This window comes from Phytophthora sojae (assembly GCF_000149755.1).
Source record: "Phytophthora sojae unplaced genomic scaffold PHYSOscaffold_11, whole genome shotgun sequence".
In the NCBI taxonomy this organism is placed as follows: Eukaryota; Oomycota; class Peronosporomycetes; order Peronosporales; family Peronosporaceae; genus Phytophthora; species Phytophthora sojae.
Window position 1 is genome coordinate 1,955,206 of NW_009258125.1, and position 16,418 is coordinate 1,971,623.

General features: G+C 48.3%; 4 protein-coding genes across 4 annotated transcripts; 2 read left to right on the top strand and 2 right to left on the bottom strand.

Moving 5' to 3' along the window:
• Positions 1-138: 138 nt before the first annotated feature.
• Positions 139-2,091, bottom strand: PHYSODRAFT_565202 (hypothetical protein; the record flags this gene model as incomplete). Its single annotated transcript, XM_009538356.1, has 1 exon — positions 139-2,091. The coding sequence occupies one exon, from the start codon at positions 2,089-2,091 to the stop codon at positions 139-141; it is 1,953 nt and encodes a 650-aa protein (XP_009536651.1).
• A 928-nt stretch (positions 2,092-3,019) lies between these two features.
• On the bottom strand, positions 3,020-3,596 carry PHYSODRAFT_288853 (hypothetical protein; the record flags this gene model as incomplete). Its single annotated transcript, XM_009538357.1, is given in 2 exon segments — positions 3,020-3,249; positions 3,260-3,596. A coding segment is annotated over 1 exon segment (168 nt), but the record flags the coding sequence as incomplete, so codon positions are not given.
• A 1,077-nt stretch (positions 3,597-4,673) lies between these two features.
• PHYSODRAFT_306378 (hypothetical protein) lies at positions 4,674-5,125 on the top strand (the record flags this gene model as incomplete). Its single annotated transcript, XM_009538358.1, has 2 exons — positions 4,674-5,069; positions 5,114-5,125. The coding sequence occupies 2 exons, from the start codon at positions 4,674-4,676 to the stop codon at positions 5,123-5,125; spliced, it is 408 nt and encodes a 135-aa protein (XP_009536653.1).
• A 579-nt stretch (positions 5,126-5,704) lies between these two features.
• Positions 5,705-11,482, top strand: PHYSODRAFT_340252 (hypothetical protein; the record flags this gene model as incomplete). Its single annotated transcript, XM_009538359.1, has 6 exons — positions 5,705-6,196; positions 6,449-6,814; positions 6,871-6,984; positions 7,720-8,385; positions 8,427-9,815; positions 9,884-11,482. 6 exons carry the CDS (start codon positions 5,705-5,707, stop codon positions 11,480-11,482), a joined length of 4,626 nt encoding a protein of 1,541 aa, XP_009536654.1.
• Between the last annotated feature and the right edge of the window lie 4,936 nt (positions 11,483-16,418).

Consider the following 16,418-nt stretch of genomic DNA (forward strand, 5'->3'; position numbering starts at 1 on the left):
TGAGTGAGCGTCGTTTCAATAGTGCCCTTCGGATTGAAAAACGCACAGGTGGAGGTTGTTTGTCCATTTTCTCTTTATACATCATTCATGGTAGGCACACGTCTCGATCTATGTGGATATCACCGCACAAGAGAACATCTAGGCCTTGTGCTTACTCTCGAGGTGTTTCTTCGATGGCTGCAGATTCGTCAGTGCGAAAACATTGGTCGGGTCCAGCGCGGTCTTGATCCCCTGAATGGCTGCGATGGCCGGAGGTGAGACTGCTTGGGGAAGCCAACCAATACGGTGCTTGCCAACACCATGGTGGTGCGATAAGGCGCCACCGTTGCGCACAATGGCATCTACGGCAGCCAGCTCCGTTTCACGGAAGAGCGTCAACGGCTCCTTGATGCCGAAGTAGTTGATGCCGTAGTACACGTACACGCACACACCCGTTTCGTAGACTTGAGAAATGCGGCATGCAATGAGCGGCGGGACCTTCACATTACGCTTGGCGGCGACCGAGTTGATGGCCAGCTTGATGTCGGTAATGAGCTGGCGCGCGTTGGTCCAGGGAACCGACGTCTCGAAGGACTCGCTCATGAAGTAGTAGTCCAGCGCGAAGTCGCGCAGATACGCGATGATGTACGTGAAAAAGTAGCCGCGCTTGCCGTTCTCTTCGCCGCCCACCACGCCTTCATGGCGCTTAGCAATGGCCTGAATACGCTTCTGCTGCTCCGCCACCTTCTGTTGACTGGATCCCTCCAGCAGAACTGTCGCCGCGCACATTTCATTCACATCAAACCCGCGAATCTTAGTCACGTACGTCTTCTTCGCAAAGTCGAGGACGCCAGCGGTGAACTTGTTGGTCGAGGATGACGTCTTCAGCGCCTGGCCGAGCTGGAACTGCGTGTTATCCAGCAGACGGAGAGACGCTGGCTCGCACCCCTCTCTTGTAATCTCCTTCAGTGTCGCTAGTCCATGCTCTAGACTCGGGAAAATGAGCGAGTCGTACACTTGCACCTCGGGGTATTCACGGAGCCGCAGCGTCACCAACGTATGGACTCCGAAGATGCCCTCCGAGCCCATCATTGCGTTGTTCATGTCCGGGCCCATGGCAGCACGAGGCACGTTCGCCGCGCGCTGCATCGTGCCCTGCGGCGTCACCGTCGTGATGTTCACCACCAAGTCCTCAATGTTGCCGTACGTGTTCTTCTTCATCCCTGACCCGCGCGTGGCAACCCACCCTCCGAGGGTCGAGAACTCCCACGAATCCGGTTCATGACCGAGCGTGAGTCCACGGTGACGCAGGCGTTCGTGCAGGTCCAGCCCTGTAATACCCGCCTCCACAACAGCGAGCATATTCTCCCTATCCACGCTCAGAATGCGGCGCATCTCGCCCATATCCATCGACACAATGGCGCGGCGCTCATTGGGGTCGCACTCCAGCGCATTGGTCACGTTGGTGCCTCCCCCAAAGGGAATAATGCACACAAACTCTGCAAAGTTGCTCGTGACTTCCTTCACCAGCGCCTCCACCTTTTCGTGGGACGTCGGCCACACCACCGCGTCCGGGACCCTCTCCACTGTCTTCACATGCCGCAGCCGGAAGACGTCCTCGCACGTCTGGCCATGGCCGTGGCGCACGCGCTCCTCCACCTCAGTGCTGATCTTGAGCCCCAGCTCCTCGCTCGCCACGTGCAGCAGCTGCAGCAGCTTCCGCTGCGTCTCGCCGCCCTCCGGCAGCTGGTTGCGCAGCGTCAGCTCCTCGGCGCACGTGACGCTCGGGGGACTGCCGCGGTCCGCGTCCAGGCCCAGGCGCTTCTCGGCCCAGGGCAGCAGCGCTGGCAGTGTGCGGTCCGGCGCGCTGGCGAACACCTCGGCGTAGCGCGCGCCCGAGATCTCGATGACCTTGTCGGCGTTCACGAAGAGCTTCGTGTCCTGGAAGCCCCAGCCGTTCCAGCGCGTGGCGGGGCTCAGCGCCAGCGGTGGAGACGCGGGAAGTGCGGAGGAGGCAGAGCACGAGGAGGAGGAGCAGCTGGGGCGCCCGCCCACCGAGAGCTGGCGCAGGATGGCGCGCATACGCGCCACGGACGGCGTCGTGTCCGACATGACGGCGGCGGACACAATCGCGAAGTGACGCACCACTTGAACTGACTATGCGACTTGGTTGCCCAGCAACTTACTTATGTATTCGGACTTAAACGAAGCTTCTCGTGACGATTCACAGAAACTTCCTGCAGAGCTGCAAGACCCCGCATGAGACTTCCGCCTACATCAAGTGCCCGACAGCGTCGGCCTCCTGAACGAATGCGCCACCCAGGGCTACCACCCAATATGTCACCGAGGAGGCTTGAAGGCTTTGGTGAGCCGTTCCCAAATGTCCCTGTCCAACCAGCGCTGTACTCTTGGGAGGATGCTCGTCGAGCGGCTGGATATACAGATGACCACGGAAAAATACGCCAGCACTGACCACTACGTATCCTCCATAGTAAATAGGTAGCTACCAAAAAATACGCCAGTTGAGCTGATTGGTCAAAAGTGAGGTCTTAATCCTAGAGAAAGGTCAATAATGTAGAAAAAGACGACAAGGAAGTTACGGTCGTGACAAAGAAAAGTTGGAGTGTTTTGTTGTGGCTACAAGAATTCCAGAGCTTCAAAGTGCTGAGGAAGCGCCTTTTCAAAACTCTCAACTACAATGTCCATCAAGGCTGTTCCAGGCTATGATAGTGCGCTCAATAATATCAAGGCGCTTTTCTTTTGCCGTTTTGGGGCTTTTGCGGTAAGCCCATGTACTGCGCAGGGCCGACTTCAGCGGGCCCATCACGTTTACGTCGAGGGCTGGCAAGTGGACGTGGTGTTCGCTGGCAACGGGTCCACCACAGCGAACACTTTCCATGCCATGCTTCGCGGTGCTCTCCGTGCCAGTAATTTTTTGTCACGCCATGCTTTTTGTCACGCCATGCTTCGCGGTGCTCTCCGTGCCAGTAATTTTTTGTAGTATTGCCGCTTGCAAATACTTTGCGCTCTAAAATAATGTAATGTAATGTATTACGTTTTCGCGTTGCCACACTATGCTGTCGCTAGGCTCAGCTTTGCAAGTCGACGGCATAAGGTGGTGTCCGCATACGTCGGGTCCTTCTTCGCCAGCAGTGCGGCGACAATTGCCCTCTCAAGGGCTTTCCATTTAGGTTTCTCTTGTGCAAGCAGCCGAAGTTGGTCCAGGTCACGGCGGGTCTCGAGGCGATAGGCGTATCCGCTCGAGATAAGGTCCGCATCGAGCACAGTCGGTAGTGTCGTGCGTGGGCGTCCACGTCAGGTTCCCTTGGACGACGAGTCGAAGTAGGCGGCCATCTGGGTGTACGCTGGGATCTCGGGCCGGCGCAGGATGTGGCCGAACAGACGCCATCGTGCTGCTGTGATTCTGTGGCGGAGCGGGCGTCCCTGACAGATTTCGTAGAGCGTGGCGTTAGAGATTCGCTGAGGGTAGCAAAAGTTTAGTACGCTACGTAGTTGTCGGCGGTGGAAGCTTTCGAGTCCGCTCAGCTCGGACGGCGTCAGTGCCCACGTTCCGCTGTTGTACAGCAGAACAGGAAGCACATAGCAGTTATACAGCCGGACTCTGGTGGCGTCACTGACGTACTGGGGCCGGATCCATATTGTCCAGAGCCGACGTAGCGTGCCTGCTGCGAGTATTTTGCGTCGTGTCAGATCTTCTGAGTCGCTGAGTAAACTGCCAAGCTTCTGTGTGGAGCGCCACGCCTCTTCTGTCGCCCGAGCGTGTCGGGAGTAGCCCGATGAGCCTGTACATCGCTGAATCATGGTTAGTTCTGTCTTAGTTGCATTCATCTGGAGGGACCAGCGTGCGAACACTGCTGGTGCTTCGGCTTGGATGCGCTGGACCAGCTCGGTATCGCGGCAGACAAAGTCTGCATCATCAGCATAGACGATCATTTGGTCGAGTAGGGTCCGATTCACTCCGAGGTTGGATGCGAGCTTCCAGGTAGATGACGAACAAAAAATAACCCTCTAAAATAGACCACGCCTGTCTCTTAATATGAGTAGACACGAGATAGGCGAGGGCTGATTTAGCTTTATGCTTTGCTGGGGGCCGCTTTTAGGCCCAGAAACTCGGTTTGGCCCGTCTAGAATGGCATTTCTGCGTTTCCAAGTCGTAGAAAAGCGCCTTGGTCGAGAAAACAGAGCCCCAAGCTCGGATCTTAGACCGTACTGGCGAGATATATAAATCAGACCTAGGTCTTAATTAAGAGCTGGCTGGATTAAAATCGAGATTATTAACGAGATAATAAGCATGCGTTGGCCAAAATATCTGCAAACGGCAATAATGGTTGGTAAAACATACGAGCTCGTGTTCGTCTGATTGGCTAAAATACAAACATTGTTTTGTATCGGATCAGAAGTCGGGACTTGTCGCATGGCGTATTTTTTGGTGGAGCGTATTTTTCCATCGTTATCTGTATCCACGCGACGCTGGCGTGATCTTGGGCCAAGTATGCGCTGTTGCCGTCTACTTGCATTCTTGTCATGCGGGAAATACCCAGCGTTACACTCTGCTGCTGCTGACATCAAAGCACACTCTCGAGTGGGAGACTTCTGACTCAGAACAGGAGGCTATCTACGAGCTACAAGAATCGCGGCAACGCCTGAAAGAGGAGTACGACATTGAAATCACGATGCCTGCCAATGCTGCGTGGAACTGGATCAGCCCTGACACCCAATTCGAGTTTTTCGATGGCCAGAATGGCCAAAACGACGTTGCGATTGAGCTGGCCGAGGGACAACCACTACCTGACCGCACAATTATGCCCGACATCAATAATGTGGTCGTTGGGGACTGGTCACACGGCACAATTTTTTTCAGCAGCGCTTTTCGATGTGATGATGGAGAAATTTTTCAACGTGACGTTGGGTTCACGGGTTTGTCGGTGGAGATTGAAGGTAAACTGCACCACCACGTGGAGGCTGCGAACGGTGACTCTGGCGCCATGCTGTATCGCTACGTTGGAGATACTGGCGAGCTAATTCCAGTCGGTGTTATCACGGGAAAATGGGAGGGTCCTGCTTTCAGTGTGAGTCAAGTTGATGTATTGCAGAAACTCTTGAGGGAGACCAGAAAAACCCTTGATGAGCGTAACACACGTTTGCTACTCAACGGGATTATTTCTACTCGACAGCTTCCTGACCGAATGCGTCGCCGAACGCGGCCCTCCAATACGTCAGTAGTAGGTACTGGCACATTACGCCGGCAGTTTTTTATTTTCATAATTTCTTACCGTAATTTACAACCGAGAACGGTGCTAGAACGATCTTTGGGGTAGACGTTCGTTTTACGGGTACGACCTCTCGACCACCTGAGAGTGAAAGCCACGTCTTTTGGATCTTAGGGTAGTCTTAGAACCGCTCAAGTACTGAGATCTAGCAGCTGCTATTTTGACGACGCAACCTCTCGACCACCTTATAGCGAGAGCCACGTCTTTTGTTTCTTAGGGCATTTCGGGACCGCTCGACCGACAACGTTCTAACTACATTAATAAAAAAGCAATAGAACATTACGCCGGCAGATTTTCACCTCAAGGATTAGCTTGGACCAGCGCGACGTGGCGTCTCATCATTGGTTGAAAATCTATGTCACACACCTTCATGTCCGCTTAAGTACGCCAAAAATTCTCCCTCCTCATTCCAGAATCTGCCGGCTTGAGGAAAGATGGTGACGCTTATCTGTGCTGTCGTCGGTGCCGCGGGCAGCGCATTCCCTGTGGACATTGACGAGAACAAGTTGGTGGGCCACTTGAAGGACGCGACCAAGGCGAAGAACCCGGCGACTATCACGTGCGACGCCAAGGACCTGCAGCTCTTCCTGGCGAAGACGGAGGGCGGCGCGTGGCTCTCATCGAAGGACCCTGATGTGATTTCTATGCGAAGTGGAGGCATTCCTGAACAAGTGAAGACACTGCTGAACGTGGAAATGGACCCAGCAGATGAGATTGGCGACGTGTTTGAAGGTGCTCCAACGAAGAAGACGATTCACGTGCTGGTGGTGGTTCCGGAGCAAGAACACGCACAAACTGGATTGTGGCTTGTCACTGGATCCGTTGACAACGCGCTGAACACGAAAGGGATTCGCTGCAAACTGTACTGGATGGCGACGTTACGCATTGGATACTACGATCCTACGCGCTGCATCGGCAACAAGAATGTCGCGTTTTGGTATGAAGACAAGAAATTGTGTTTTCATGTTTTATTCGAGACAAGTACGTGCTTCTATATGCTGTCGCTGCATCGTAATACTGCTTCATTGAGGGCTAACTCTGTTTCTTTTATAGAAGATGCTGCTTTGCTGTTCGAAACTGACTTAAGGACTGGGCCACAAACGCTGGGCTCTCCGTTAACTAACCAGGTTGTTGAGACGCGTGTTGCACCAGCTAACGCTGTGTCTACTGATCTCCAGCGCGTCTTCTACTGCGACTACGTTCCAGACGATTCGGAATCTCCTCAAAACACAGTTTCATCGATATCGTTGACTACAAGCGTTTCGAATCTGGACTCATCGACTGACGAGTTTCGTTTTCAGCGGATTGAGGACGCGAAGTTCTTCCTACCGTACGGCAAGGCAGAAAGCTGCCGTTTGGTGTCGAGAAAGCAAAGCAGAGACCACAAACGGGAATTCGCCAAGTACGATCGCGACTCAAACAACAGGCTTGCGCTTTCTCGCGAAATGCATGGTTGGTTCGACGGTATGAGCATTGAGGTTCCCATCGTCAACATGCTACCCGGATCTGTTGAAGAGAATCAATCCATTGGCAACAGACGCAAGGTACTGTGTGAGCGCGTAGTTCTGGTGTGTGTAAGTTTACTGACATTTGCGTGTAGGTCGAGGTCTTCGTGAAGGTTCTGGATGCTCAGTGCACAGATCGCGTTTTCAGTCGTTTGAAAGGAGGATCAACCAGGACGGACGATCCGCTCATGATGAAGACGTTTGTTCACGTGGAGGATCCAGAAACATTTTGTTTGTGCATGAGGTGGAAGCACGACGATAATGCGGAGCGTTGGAGAAGCTTTTGGGATATGACTCCTGCGGTCGATTGAATGGAATAATGTGGCTCCCGAGTTAAATACTTCGAAGTAGTATTTGATTTCTTGACATACTTTGATCCTGATAAATATAAAGTTAGTAATATACAAAGATGGCGTACTCTCCTGAGCAATACCAAGCTAGCAAGGAACGAATCAAAGCAGCGCAGAAGCGCTACTACCAGCGCACACGCGAAGCCCGTTTATCTTATCAAAAAGACTACGATGACAAGAACAGAGACCAGATTCGAGCTCGCAAGCGTAAACCCAAAACCGAACTTATTGATGGTGAAGTCGAACTTAATAATGAAACCGAACTTAATTAATTAATTTTTTTTCCTCGGATAAAATGTCGCCTATGATATAAAGTCAATCCTGATACAAGACCCAATATTATAAAGTCGTTTTTTCGGAGAATAATATAGCCACCGATATATAGCAATGTTCGCATACGAGCTTGAAGGTCTTAAGAGATTAAATATTAACCCAATCCGATGGGGTAGCAGCTACCGTATTAAGGTACGTGGCAAGACGGGGCGCATGGTATACATTAGCAACATTTCCCACCCCATCAACCAAAAATTGGTAGCGAAGCAGTACAAGATCAGTCTAGGCAAGCTCCAAAAGAATTTGGCTGCTGATTTCAAGGAAGACAGTAAGTACCGCTTCTACCAAGGCAAACACATGGAGTCGCACCTATATGAGGGAATCCAGCCTGCTGACTTCTACGACAAGCTTGAGAACGTGCTTGCATCCCAGAAGTCTGCCTTCAAGGTCAACATCGCTCTTGGATACAAGCTTGTCAGCAGAACCGATGACAGCGAGACTCGCTACTTCCACCCGAATATTAGCAACACATCTGTATTTAGCACTCCTGTGGCTATCAACAGCAAGGCTGATATTCGTAAGAAGGTGATCTCGGAGATTCGCTCCATGGAGTTGGCTGACAAGCTCAACTACCCCAGATCCGGGTACATGGTGAAGGATATTACTGGCTTCAAAATCTATATCTACCAGCGCGACCATGCGCTGGGCGATAGTGAGGCTGTCATTCCTAAGGTGATCCGCGATAACAAGCACGTCATCAACTTCCCCAAGACGAATAACAAGTGTGTCTTCCACTGCATTGCTTATCACAAGCAGGAGGGGGCGAAGAAGGATCCACGCAGAATCCAGGCTCTGGTGAAACAAGCCTTCAAGCAGTACTGTTCGTACAAGGAGATCACCTACACTCTGGGTCTGTTCCGCAATTTCAAGCCTATCGATATTCTCCAATTCGATGAGCTTGAGGAGTGCTTCAAGCTGAACATCAACGTCTTCACCACAAGGTTGAATGCATTCGCCGCTCGGACAAGGACTATGATTCGATCAACATCCTGTCGCACGAGAATCACGCTCTCTACATCACGAACATTGATATGCTCCAGCAGAAGTACCAATGCTCTAAGTGTGAGATGGTGTTTGTCAGCTCTGACAAGCTACGCAACCACACCAAGAACCAGTGTGAACTCGTGAACATCGAATCGTTCCCAGCTCAGCCAACCATCTACCAACCCGCTCCGAATAGCATTCGTTCCATACTGACTAAGTACTCCATCGAGGATGCTGACCATTACATCGATCACTTCATTGTATATGATTTTGAGGCTATCCTCAAGCCTACGGGTGTCAAACACGGAGAGAATACTATCTTCACAAACGAACACATCGCTGTGTCTGTTTCCGTAGCCAACAGCTTGACTGAGGAGGTGCGATGCTTTGTCAGCGATGATCCAAAGGAGTTGCTCAAGGATATGTTCCAGTACATCGAGGAAGTTGCGGCTAAGATTCAGCGGTACAACGTCTCGAAGTATGAGACTTTGCTACACAAGATCATCAACGTCCATGGTTTGACTGACGCTGAGGTTCCTGGCCTAGACTTGGGTAAGACGTACAAGATGGAAGATGTCAATGCTTGGATTCAGAACGGAGATTTTGCTAGTTTCTTCGATCTCCACAGCAAGCTCACATTCGGTAAGAAGCGCTCTGACTATGGAAACCTGAAGCAGTGCATTGATCAGGTACCAGTACTCGGATTCAACTCTGGACGATACGACATCAATCTTATCAAGGCGGACCTGTTTGCAGTCATCGGTACTGACAACATCACATCAGTCATCAAGAACCCTAGCTACATGTGCATCGCCACGTCAGACATGAAGATGCTTGACATTAGCAACTATGTTCCGGCAGGCACCAGCTATGCGAAGTACTTGTCGACATATCTCGGTGAGTGCAAGTGTGATGACAAGATTCGATGCGTCTGTGGCCTAGGAAAAGGTATCTTCCCGTACGAGTACATTACGTCATTTGACGTACTCAGTCAGTCGGAAGTCCCTCCTAAGTCAGCATTCGACAGCACTCTCCGTAGCACTAGCATCAGTGATGAGGACTTTGCGCGGGTACAGTTCGTATGGGGGCACTATGGCATGAAGTCAATCAAGGATCTACTAATTTGGTACAACAACCTCGATGTAGTCCCCTTCATCAAGGCCATCAAAGCCCAGCGAGAACTATTCAAACGTTTCGGACTTGATATGTTCGCTGATGGTGTGTCGCTACCTGGTCTCTCTGAGAAAGTCATGTATCAGACGTGCTTCTCCAAACTTGTTAAGCAACCTAGAGTCCCAGCTAAGGCATTCGACTTCCCTGAGCAGCGCTACCTAGGCTACATCGAGCAAGATGAGAGGCTGACCGCGAGTTCGGTATGACCATACAACACCTGGATGAGCTGCTAGAGCGTCAAAAGTACCTGTGTGGTCTATGCTATAAGCAACTCACAGCTGATACTGCCCCGGCTGACCGAATCAACAACAAGCTCGGACACATTGATGGCAATATCTTGATCAGCTGTGTGGGATGCAGCGTTGCTCGCAAGAACATGTCGCTCAAGGGCTTCCGCCACAAGAAGCTACTTGAATTCAACTCAGACAGGTTGGTGTACAGTATCGATAGAGAGGAGAAGGACATCTACACCAAGATGAAGGCGAACATTGCTGGTGGCCCTTCTATCATTTTCAACAGATACGCGAAACGCAACGAGACCAAGATTCGAGGGGGTAAGATCTGCAAAAAAATCATCGGCTACGATGCTAATGCTCTGTATTTGTGGGCTCTTGGTAACGAGATGCCATGTGGACGGTTGACCACCATCGAGGCATACACAGGGATCGTCGATGATATTGTAAATGGCAAGATCTTTGGCTTCCTAGAGTGTGATATCCGTACACCAGAGCATCTCAAACCCTATTTCAGTGAAATGACCCCAATTTTCAAGAACACCCTTATCGACTGCAGCGATCGGAGTGTCATCGGTCAGCACATGTTCGAGTACAACGAGGGGTGCAAGCAAAGCCGAGCAAAGCCGGCTCGCAAACTCATCGGGAGCTACTTTGGTGAGAAGATCCTCATTTATGCACCGCTACTCAAATGGTACATTTCTCATGGCATGGAGATCACCAAGACTTACAGCTTCATCAGGGCTAGCTCTCACAAGGCGTTTGCTCCATTCATGGAAGCCGTATCGAACGCGCGACGGGAAGGTGATGCCGATAAGTCTAAGGCCATGATTGCTGAGATGATGAAACTAGTAGGTAATTCAGCGTTCGGTCGCAGTGGCATGGACATGAGCAAGCATAAGGAGGTCAAGTATGAGTCGGATGAGAAGGCAATTAAATCAAAGATTGAGCACTTCACCTTCCATGGAATGGAAGAGTTGAATGATTCATGTGAATTCACAATAAAGAAGAGAAAGCTCAACAACAAGAACCCAATTCATCTCTCGATTGCAATCTATCAGCTCGCTAAGCTCCGCATGCTTGAGTTCTACTACGATTGTATTGACTTCTACTTCGACCGCTCAAATTTTCAGTATCAGGAGATGGACACCGACTCTGGCTACATCGCTTTCAGCTGTGAAAAGCCACTTGAGGAGTGCATCAAGCCTGAGCTTCGTGAGCATTTTCAGCAGCACAAGTATGAGTGGTTCCCGCGCGACTATAATGAGACTGTAGCCAAGTTTGACCGTCGAACCCCTGGTTTATTTAAGGAAGAGTGGTCTGGTGATGCTATGGTATCATTGTCCTCTAAGAACTACATTTGCTACCTACCAGATGAATCTTACAAGGTCAAGGTTTCAGCGAAGGGAGTCCAGCAGAGTGCTGGACGCAATGGCGACGTCCTCAACCCAGATGGCTTTGAATCAGTTGTTGGCGATCGCATCACGCTACAGGGTACCAACAAGGGGTTTAGACTCAGTAAGGAGAGTAAGTCAATAATTACGTACAGCCAGACTAAAACAGCTCTAAATTTCTACTATGACAAGCGTCGTGTACTTGCGGATGGTATCACCACCGAGCCGCTCGACATATAAGCAACTACCCGGCAGGGGATTTTTTTTTGTTTTATAACCATATAGAGCGATGGATCAGCTGTTGTCCAAATTATACTATAACCCCAAAACGGGCTATGTGGGGGCACAAGCCTTGTACCAGAAGGCGAAAGAACTAAAGCCGAAGATAACAATGAAAATCGTCAAGGAATGGTTCTCAAACCAGAGCGATATTCAGCGATTTCAGGAGCAGAAAAAGCGATACGATGGGTTCAAAATAGCTTCGCATAACCCTAACTCTTGGCAAATTGACCTCGCGTTTTGGGAGAAGCGACCAATTTTGACTGCTATCAATATCAACTCGAGGTTGGGCTTTGCCAAGGTCTTATCGAACAAGACAGCAGCAACTGTGTTAGCAGCGCTTAAAGCGTTTGTTCGACTCCATAAAGTGGATATCATTACAAGCGATAACGGTAGCGAGTTCATGAACTCGCAGGCTCAAGCATACTTCAAATCCAAAAAAATTGAACACTGCAACAACGATCCAGGTGATCACGGTACTATGGGAAAAATCGAGCGATTTAACAGAACGTTGAAGCAGAGACTAACTAAAATGTCCCCCAATAGAATTACGCAAAAGCTTATTGGTGATGTGATCGAAAACTACAATAGCACGTTTCATCGTTCGATTGGTATGGCCCCGAGTGATGCCAAAGGTAAAGTAATGGATGCGGATCTGAGTCATAATCAAGCAGAAGCCGATAGAATTGAGAAGGAGTTTGAGGTCGGATCAAGCGTATTATACCGTCTCAAGAAGCATGCATTTGGTAAGGAATCGGCTCGGTGGAGCAATGCAGTCTATATGATAGTTGGAATTGATGGCTACCGAGTCCAAATCCGCTCAAAGAATGGTCATACCCTCTACAAGGCTCCAAACGATCTTAAACTGGTCAAAACAGAGACTACAGATGCTACTATTAATCGAGGTGATATTCTTGAGGCGGAAAAGATCTTGGATCATAAGAAGACACGGACTGGGAAGTACAAATATCTGATAAAATGGCTCGGTAATGAACTTGACTCCTGGGAGCCACAAGATAATCTTAGATTAGTCAATAAGAGCAAGAGATCAACCTTAGAGAATGAGTACTGGAAGTCGATAAAAAATGAGTCGAACTAGCTTCAAAATAAGTTTAATAGAGCAATCCTCTGTAAGCTTTGACTCATCTATATCTATCAATTTTTTTTTTGAAAACGATTGCATAAATATATGACTTCATATAGATAAAAGAATGTGTTCCAACTGCGTAGAGAACCAACGTGAGCTTGTACAGCTCCGACGAAAGCTGTGGATCATTCAGGAGGTAAGTCGAATCAAAAATGAGTTGCTGAATCTTGATGCAAGCGCGAATTTTCGTAAGACAGTGGTCAATCATAAATACAGACACGAATTGGAGGAAATCTTTGGCGTTCCATTCCATTGTATTAAAGACCGATATTTAAATCTATTAAACGAACGAAATCGTATTTGTCATTCGTATCTACCTTTCCGCCATGACTCAGTTATGCCGAGCTATTGGTAATTCGAATACTCATTTTTTTATGCCTAACATCTATATAGGATCGATATGTTTCCAAATTTTACATCACTTGCTCAAAGAGAGCAGAAGCGACTAGAGTTGCTCGAAAGAGCTCAACGACGGGTTCGACAAGCCAATTCCAAGCGTCAGATGTACGAAGGCGCATCATGGGCTAGTGACATCATCAAGGGCATCACCACCGTTACTAAGAAAACAGCTGAATCCACACAGACTGATATTTCTGTCGGACCTGACGAAGAAACGCCTGATGAATTAAAAATTCCGCTCGCGGAAATCTTAAAAAAAAAGCTGAAAATTGAAAACTCCCAGAAAAACCCTGAGTCCTCAACATCAACTAAAACTGAAGCCATGCCAAATGTTCATCCGTTAATGGTAGATGCTGGTGTTAGCGCAGTACCTACAACAAGCGATGCAGAAGCTACTGTTAAGCCTCAAACAAGTGATGCTTCGACCACAGCAAAGCCTCAAACCAGTGATGGTTGGGTCCACGTGAGACCTGATATGAATGATGTTGGAATTGATAATAGTGCAAGAATGACAGATACTGGTGTAAACACTGACATATTCAATGAGAAAAAGCAGAAACCTCTATTCGAGATATTGAGGAGCAAGTTCATGCACGTGAATGGATTAAAAAGTTCTTTACGGACAATCCTAACTGGGTGGCGCTTGGTATTCACCCAGTGAAAAAGAAAACTGGTAGAGATGATCAAAACCTAGTAATTAGTGAAAAGGGTTCTCTCCGCTCAGTGCGTAGCGGTCGTAAATACAAGAGATATGACTTGATCGATTGGATTGCCACTGAAGGAAAGATTCGCGATATTTTCTACGATGGGGAAAGCAACTCGATCGATGAAGTTGATGCGATGCGTAGGGAAGACAAACCACCTCGATCAGATAGAAAGCGGAGAGGTGATGATGATATTGAGGACTTAGATACTCCACTTAAGGAGCCAAGACTAGATTTAAAGTACAAGGACAAATCTACTTCTACAAAGCTAGATGATGACGACGCCAAGTACAATCTTACATGGTTGATTATTCAAAATAGTGCTTTGCTAGAAGCCAATCATCTTCATAAGCAAATCAATCCTATCCTCAAGGACGGGAAAATTTATAAAGAGGGGTATCTATGGCTTGACGCCAATTTCCGAATCTATGTATTTGGAACCGACACTAATAAGCATCGCCCTGCTGTACAGAAGGAAGTCAATTGGATAGCCACACTCGAGCGATTCGTAGCAATGGTTAAGGATAAGGGATTGGTGCTATCGCTAAACACTCAAATGGATAAGGAGAAACTTGCCAAAGCATACGATGCGTTTGATGGGGACTTTGAAGAACTTCCAGGACTTAAAACCGGAAAAGATGAAGATATGGATAAATTAATGTCTATCCCAGATCTCGAAGCTAAAACCATCCTCACCCAGTACTATAAGAAACTTGCTAATAATGGAGTATCGATTGCCACAAGGTTGTATCCGATTGTTGATTCCGATAAGGGTATTAAAACCCATCCTACTTACTATCTTGGCATGCCGACAGATACTAAACCACTGAACTTCAAGAATGCACAGCACAAACCAGTGAAGGGTGATGCTATGGCTTACCTAATGAAAACTATCAGATGGATGGATACATTTCAATTCTTACTAACCAAGCTTGAAGATTATGGTAAGTACGTTGATGAGAATGATGATAAGAATTTAGAGAAAATTCTTGATGATAACCTCAAACTACTCCGTGAAGCTATCTTCAGCAACGTTTCTGACATTAAAAGCCCACTAGGTTACGATGGCTATGAGGACGAGCAGCTACAAAAGCTACACGATGAGGCTGAAGAAGCCTATCGCGCATACGGAGAAGCCTACAGTCAGCTGGAAAAGAATCTACATGATTTAATGAACTCAAATTCAGAAGCCGATAAGGACGCTGTAAGAGCTTCAAAAGCAGCTGTAAAAGCTACTAAGGCAGCGTATACGGTTAAGAAACGTGATTATATAACCAGAGCACAAGAACTCAATGAAATTAGGTACAATGATCATCCAATGCCCGATTCGGCTCGAGCAAGGGTGGACCGAGCTAATGTCCGTGCTCACTTTCGTCATTTAGCTCAAGGTAGCGGGCTTAAGGGGCGAGGATTGCGTGGTGCAGGAGTTGCTCCATTGGAAGGTGTGGTTCGCCGAGGTCGTACCTATAATCTCAACGAGATCCAGGGATTAGCTACACCTAGTGCCTATACCTATAAGCAGTTTGGGAGCAAATACATCAGAATTCCCGATCTTGATGCAAAAACACTGGTCATTGTACAGCCGAATCGCCGAAAATGTGGTCCAAAATGTCAAATCAGTGAGAGTCTCCAAGGAATGATCCGAACCTTAGTCTATAAGCAGCAAATTGATCAAGCCTCATACGATAAGCTATCGATCGATGATAAGAAGCTTTTCAAGGAAATCCTAGCAATCACTCACCTCCAGTACAACTTCCACGACAAGCTCGAGGATCCACTTTCGACGCTCCGCGCCGAGTATGACAAGCTGAAAGGTGAATTAGAGCTAGGAAACGATAATCCTAGCATCATCAAACAGCTGAAGTCTCTCACGGTGGATATGTACAGCAATCGTCTGATTGATGATAAGGAGTTCAAGGAAATTATCACTCGATTACTATAAACTATGAAATTTCCTACTACTCTAATTATCGCTTGGGCCATTTTTATTTTCGGACTAATATAGCTATGTTCTTTTTCAACCCCCGCATCATCGCCAGTTCAGGCGGCAGCTATGGAGACAACAGCGATCTCAACATTGCTGAGCTCAAGTCCATCATGAAGAATCTAATCATCCATGACCGACCTCAACAGACCCAAGCAGCAGCATGGGCTACTGACCTCGATAAGTCAATCAAGAAGGTGGAAGCAGCTACCCAAACTGAAGGTGGACGGGTATGGGCGTACCAGCCGAAAAAAAAGTCGAAGAGCGTGAAAACCTTGCTCTATAGAGATACTTCTGTTTGTTTCTCACGGTAGACTCTAATTTTTTTATCACCGATATCGATAACCATGATAGCATTCTTGCCGTTGTGGACATTGCGCACGGGGATATAAGCATTATCACCAGTAGATACTACTCCATCGCGCATCGTTATTGAGCCGATGACTTGACCAGTTTCAGGATTTGTCAAATCCTTTGTGATCTGCCTTTTACTTGGTACGCAACCCATGATATATATACTCTACCAAAGATATTTTTTCGAGAACCAATCGGCTGTGTATAGATTTGATTCGTCAAGGGGTCCATGCCTCTTGTAGTAGCTCTCTCGGCGAGCCTTATCGTTATGATCGTAGTCTTTGTAAGCTTTCAACGATGTGCGATCTC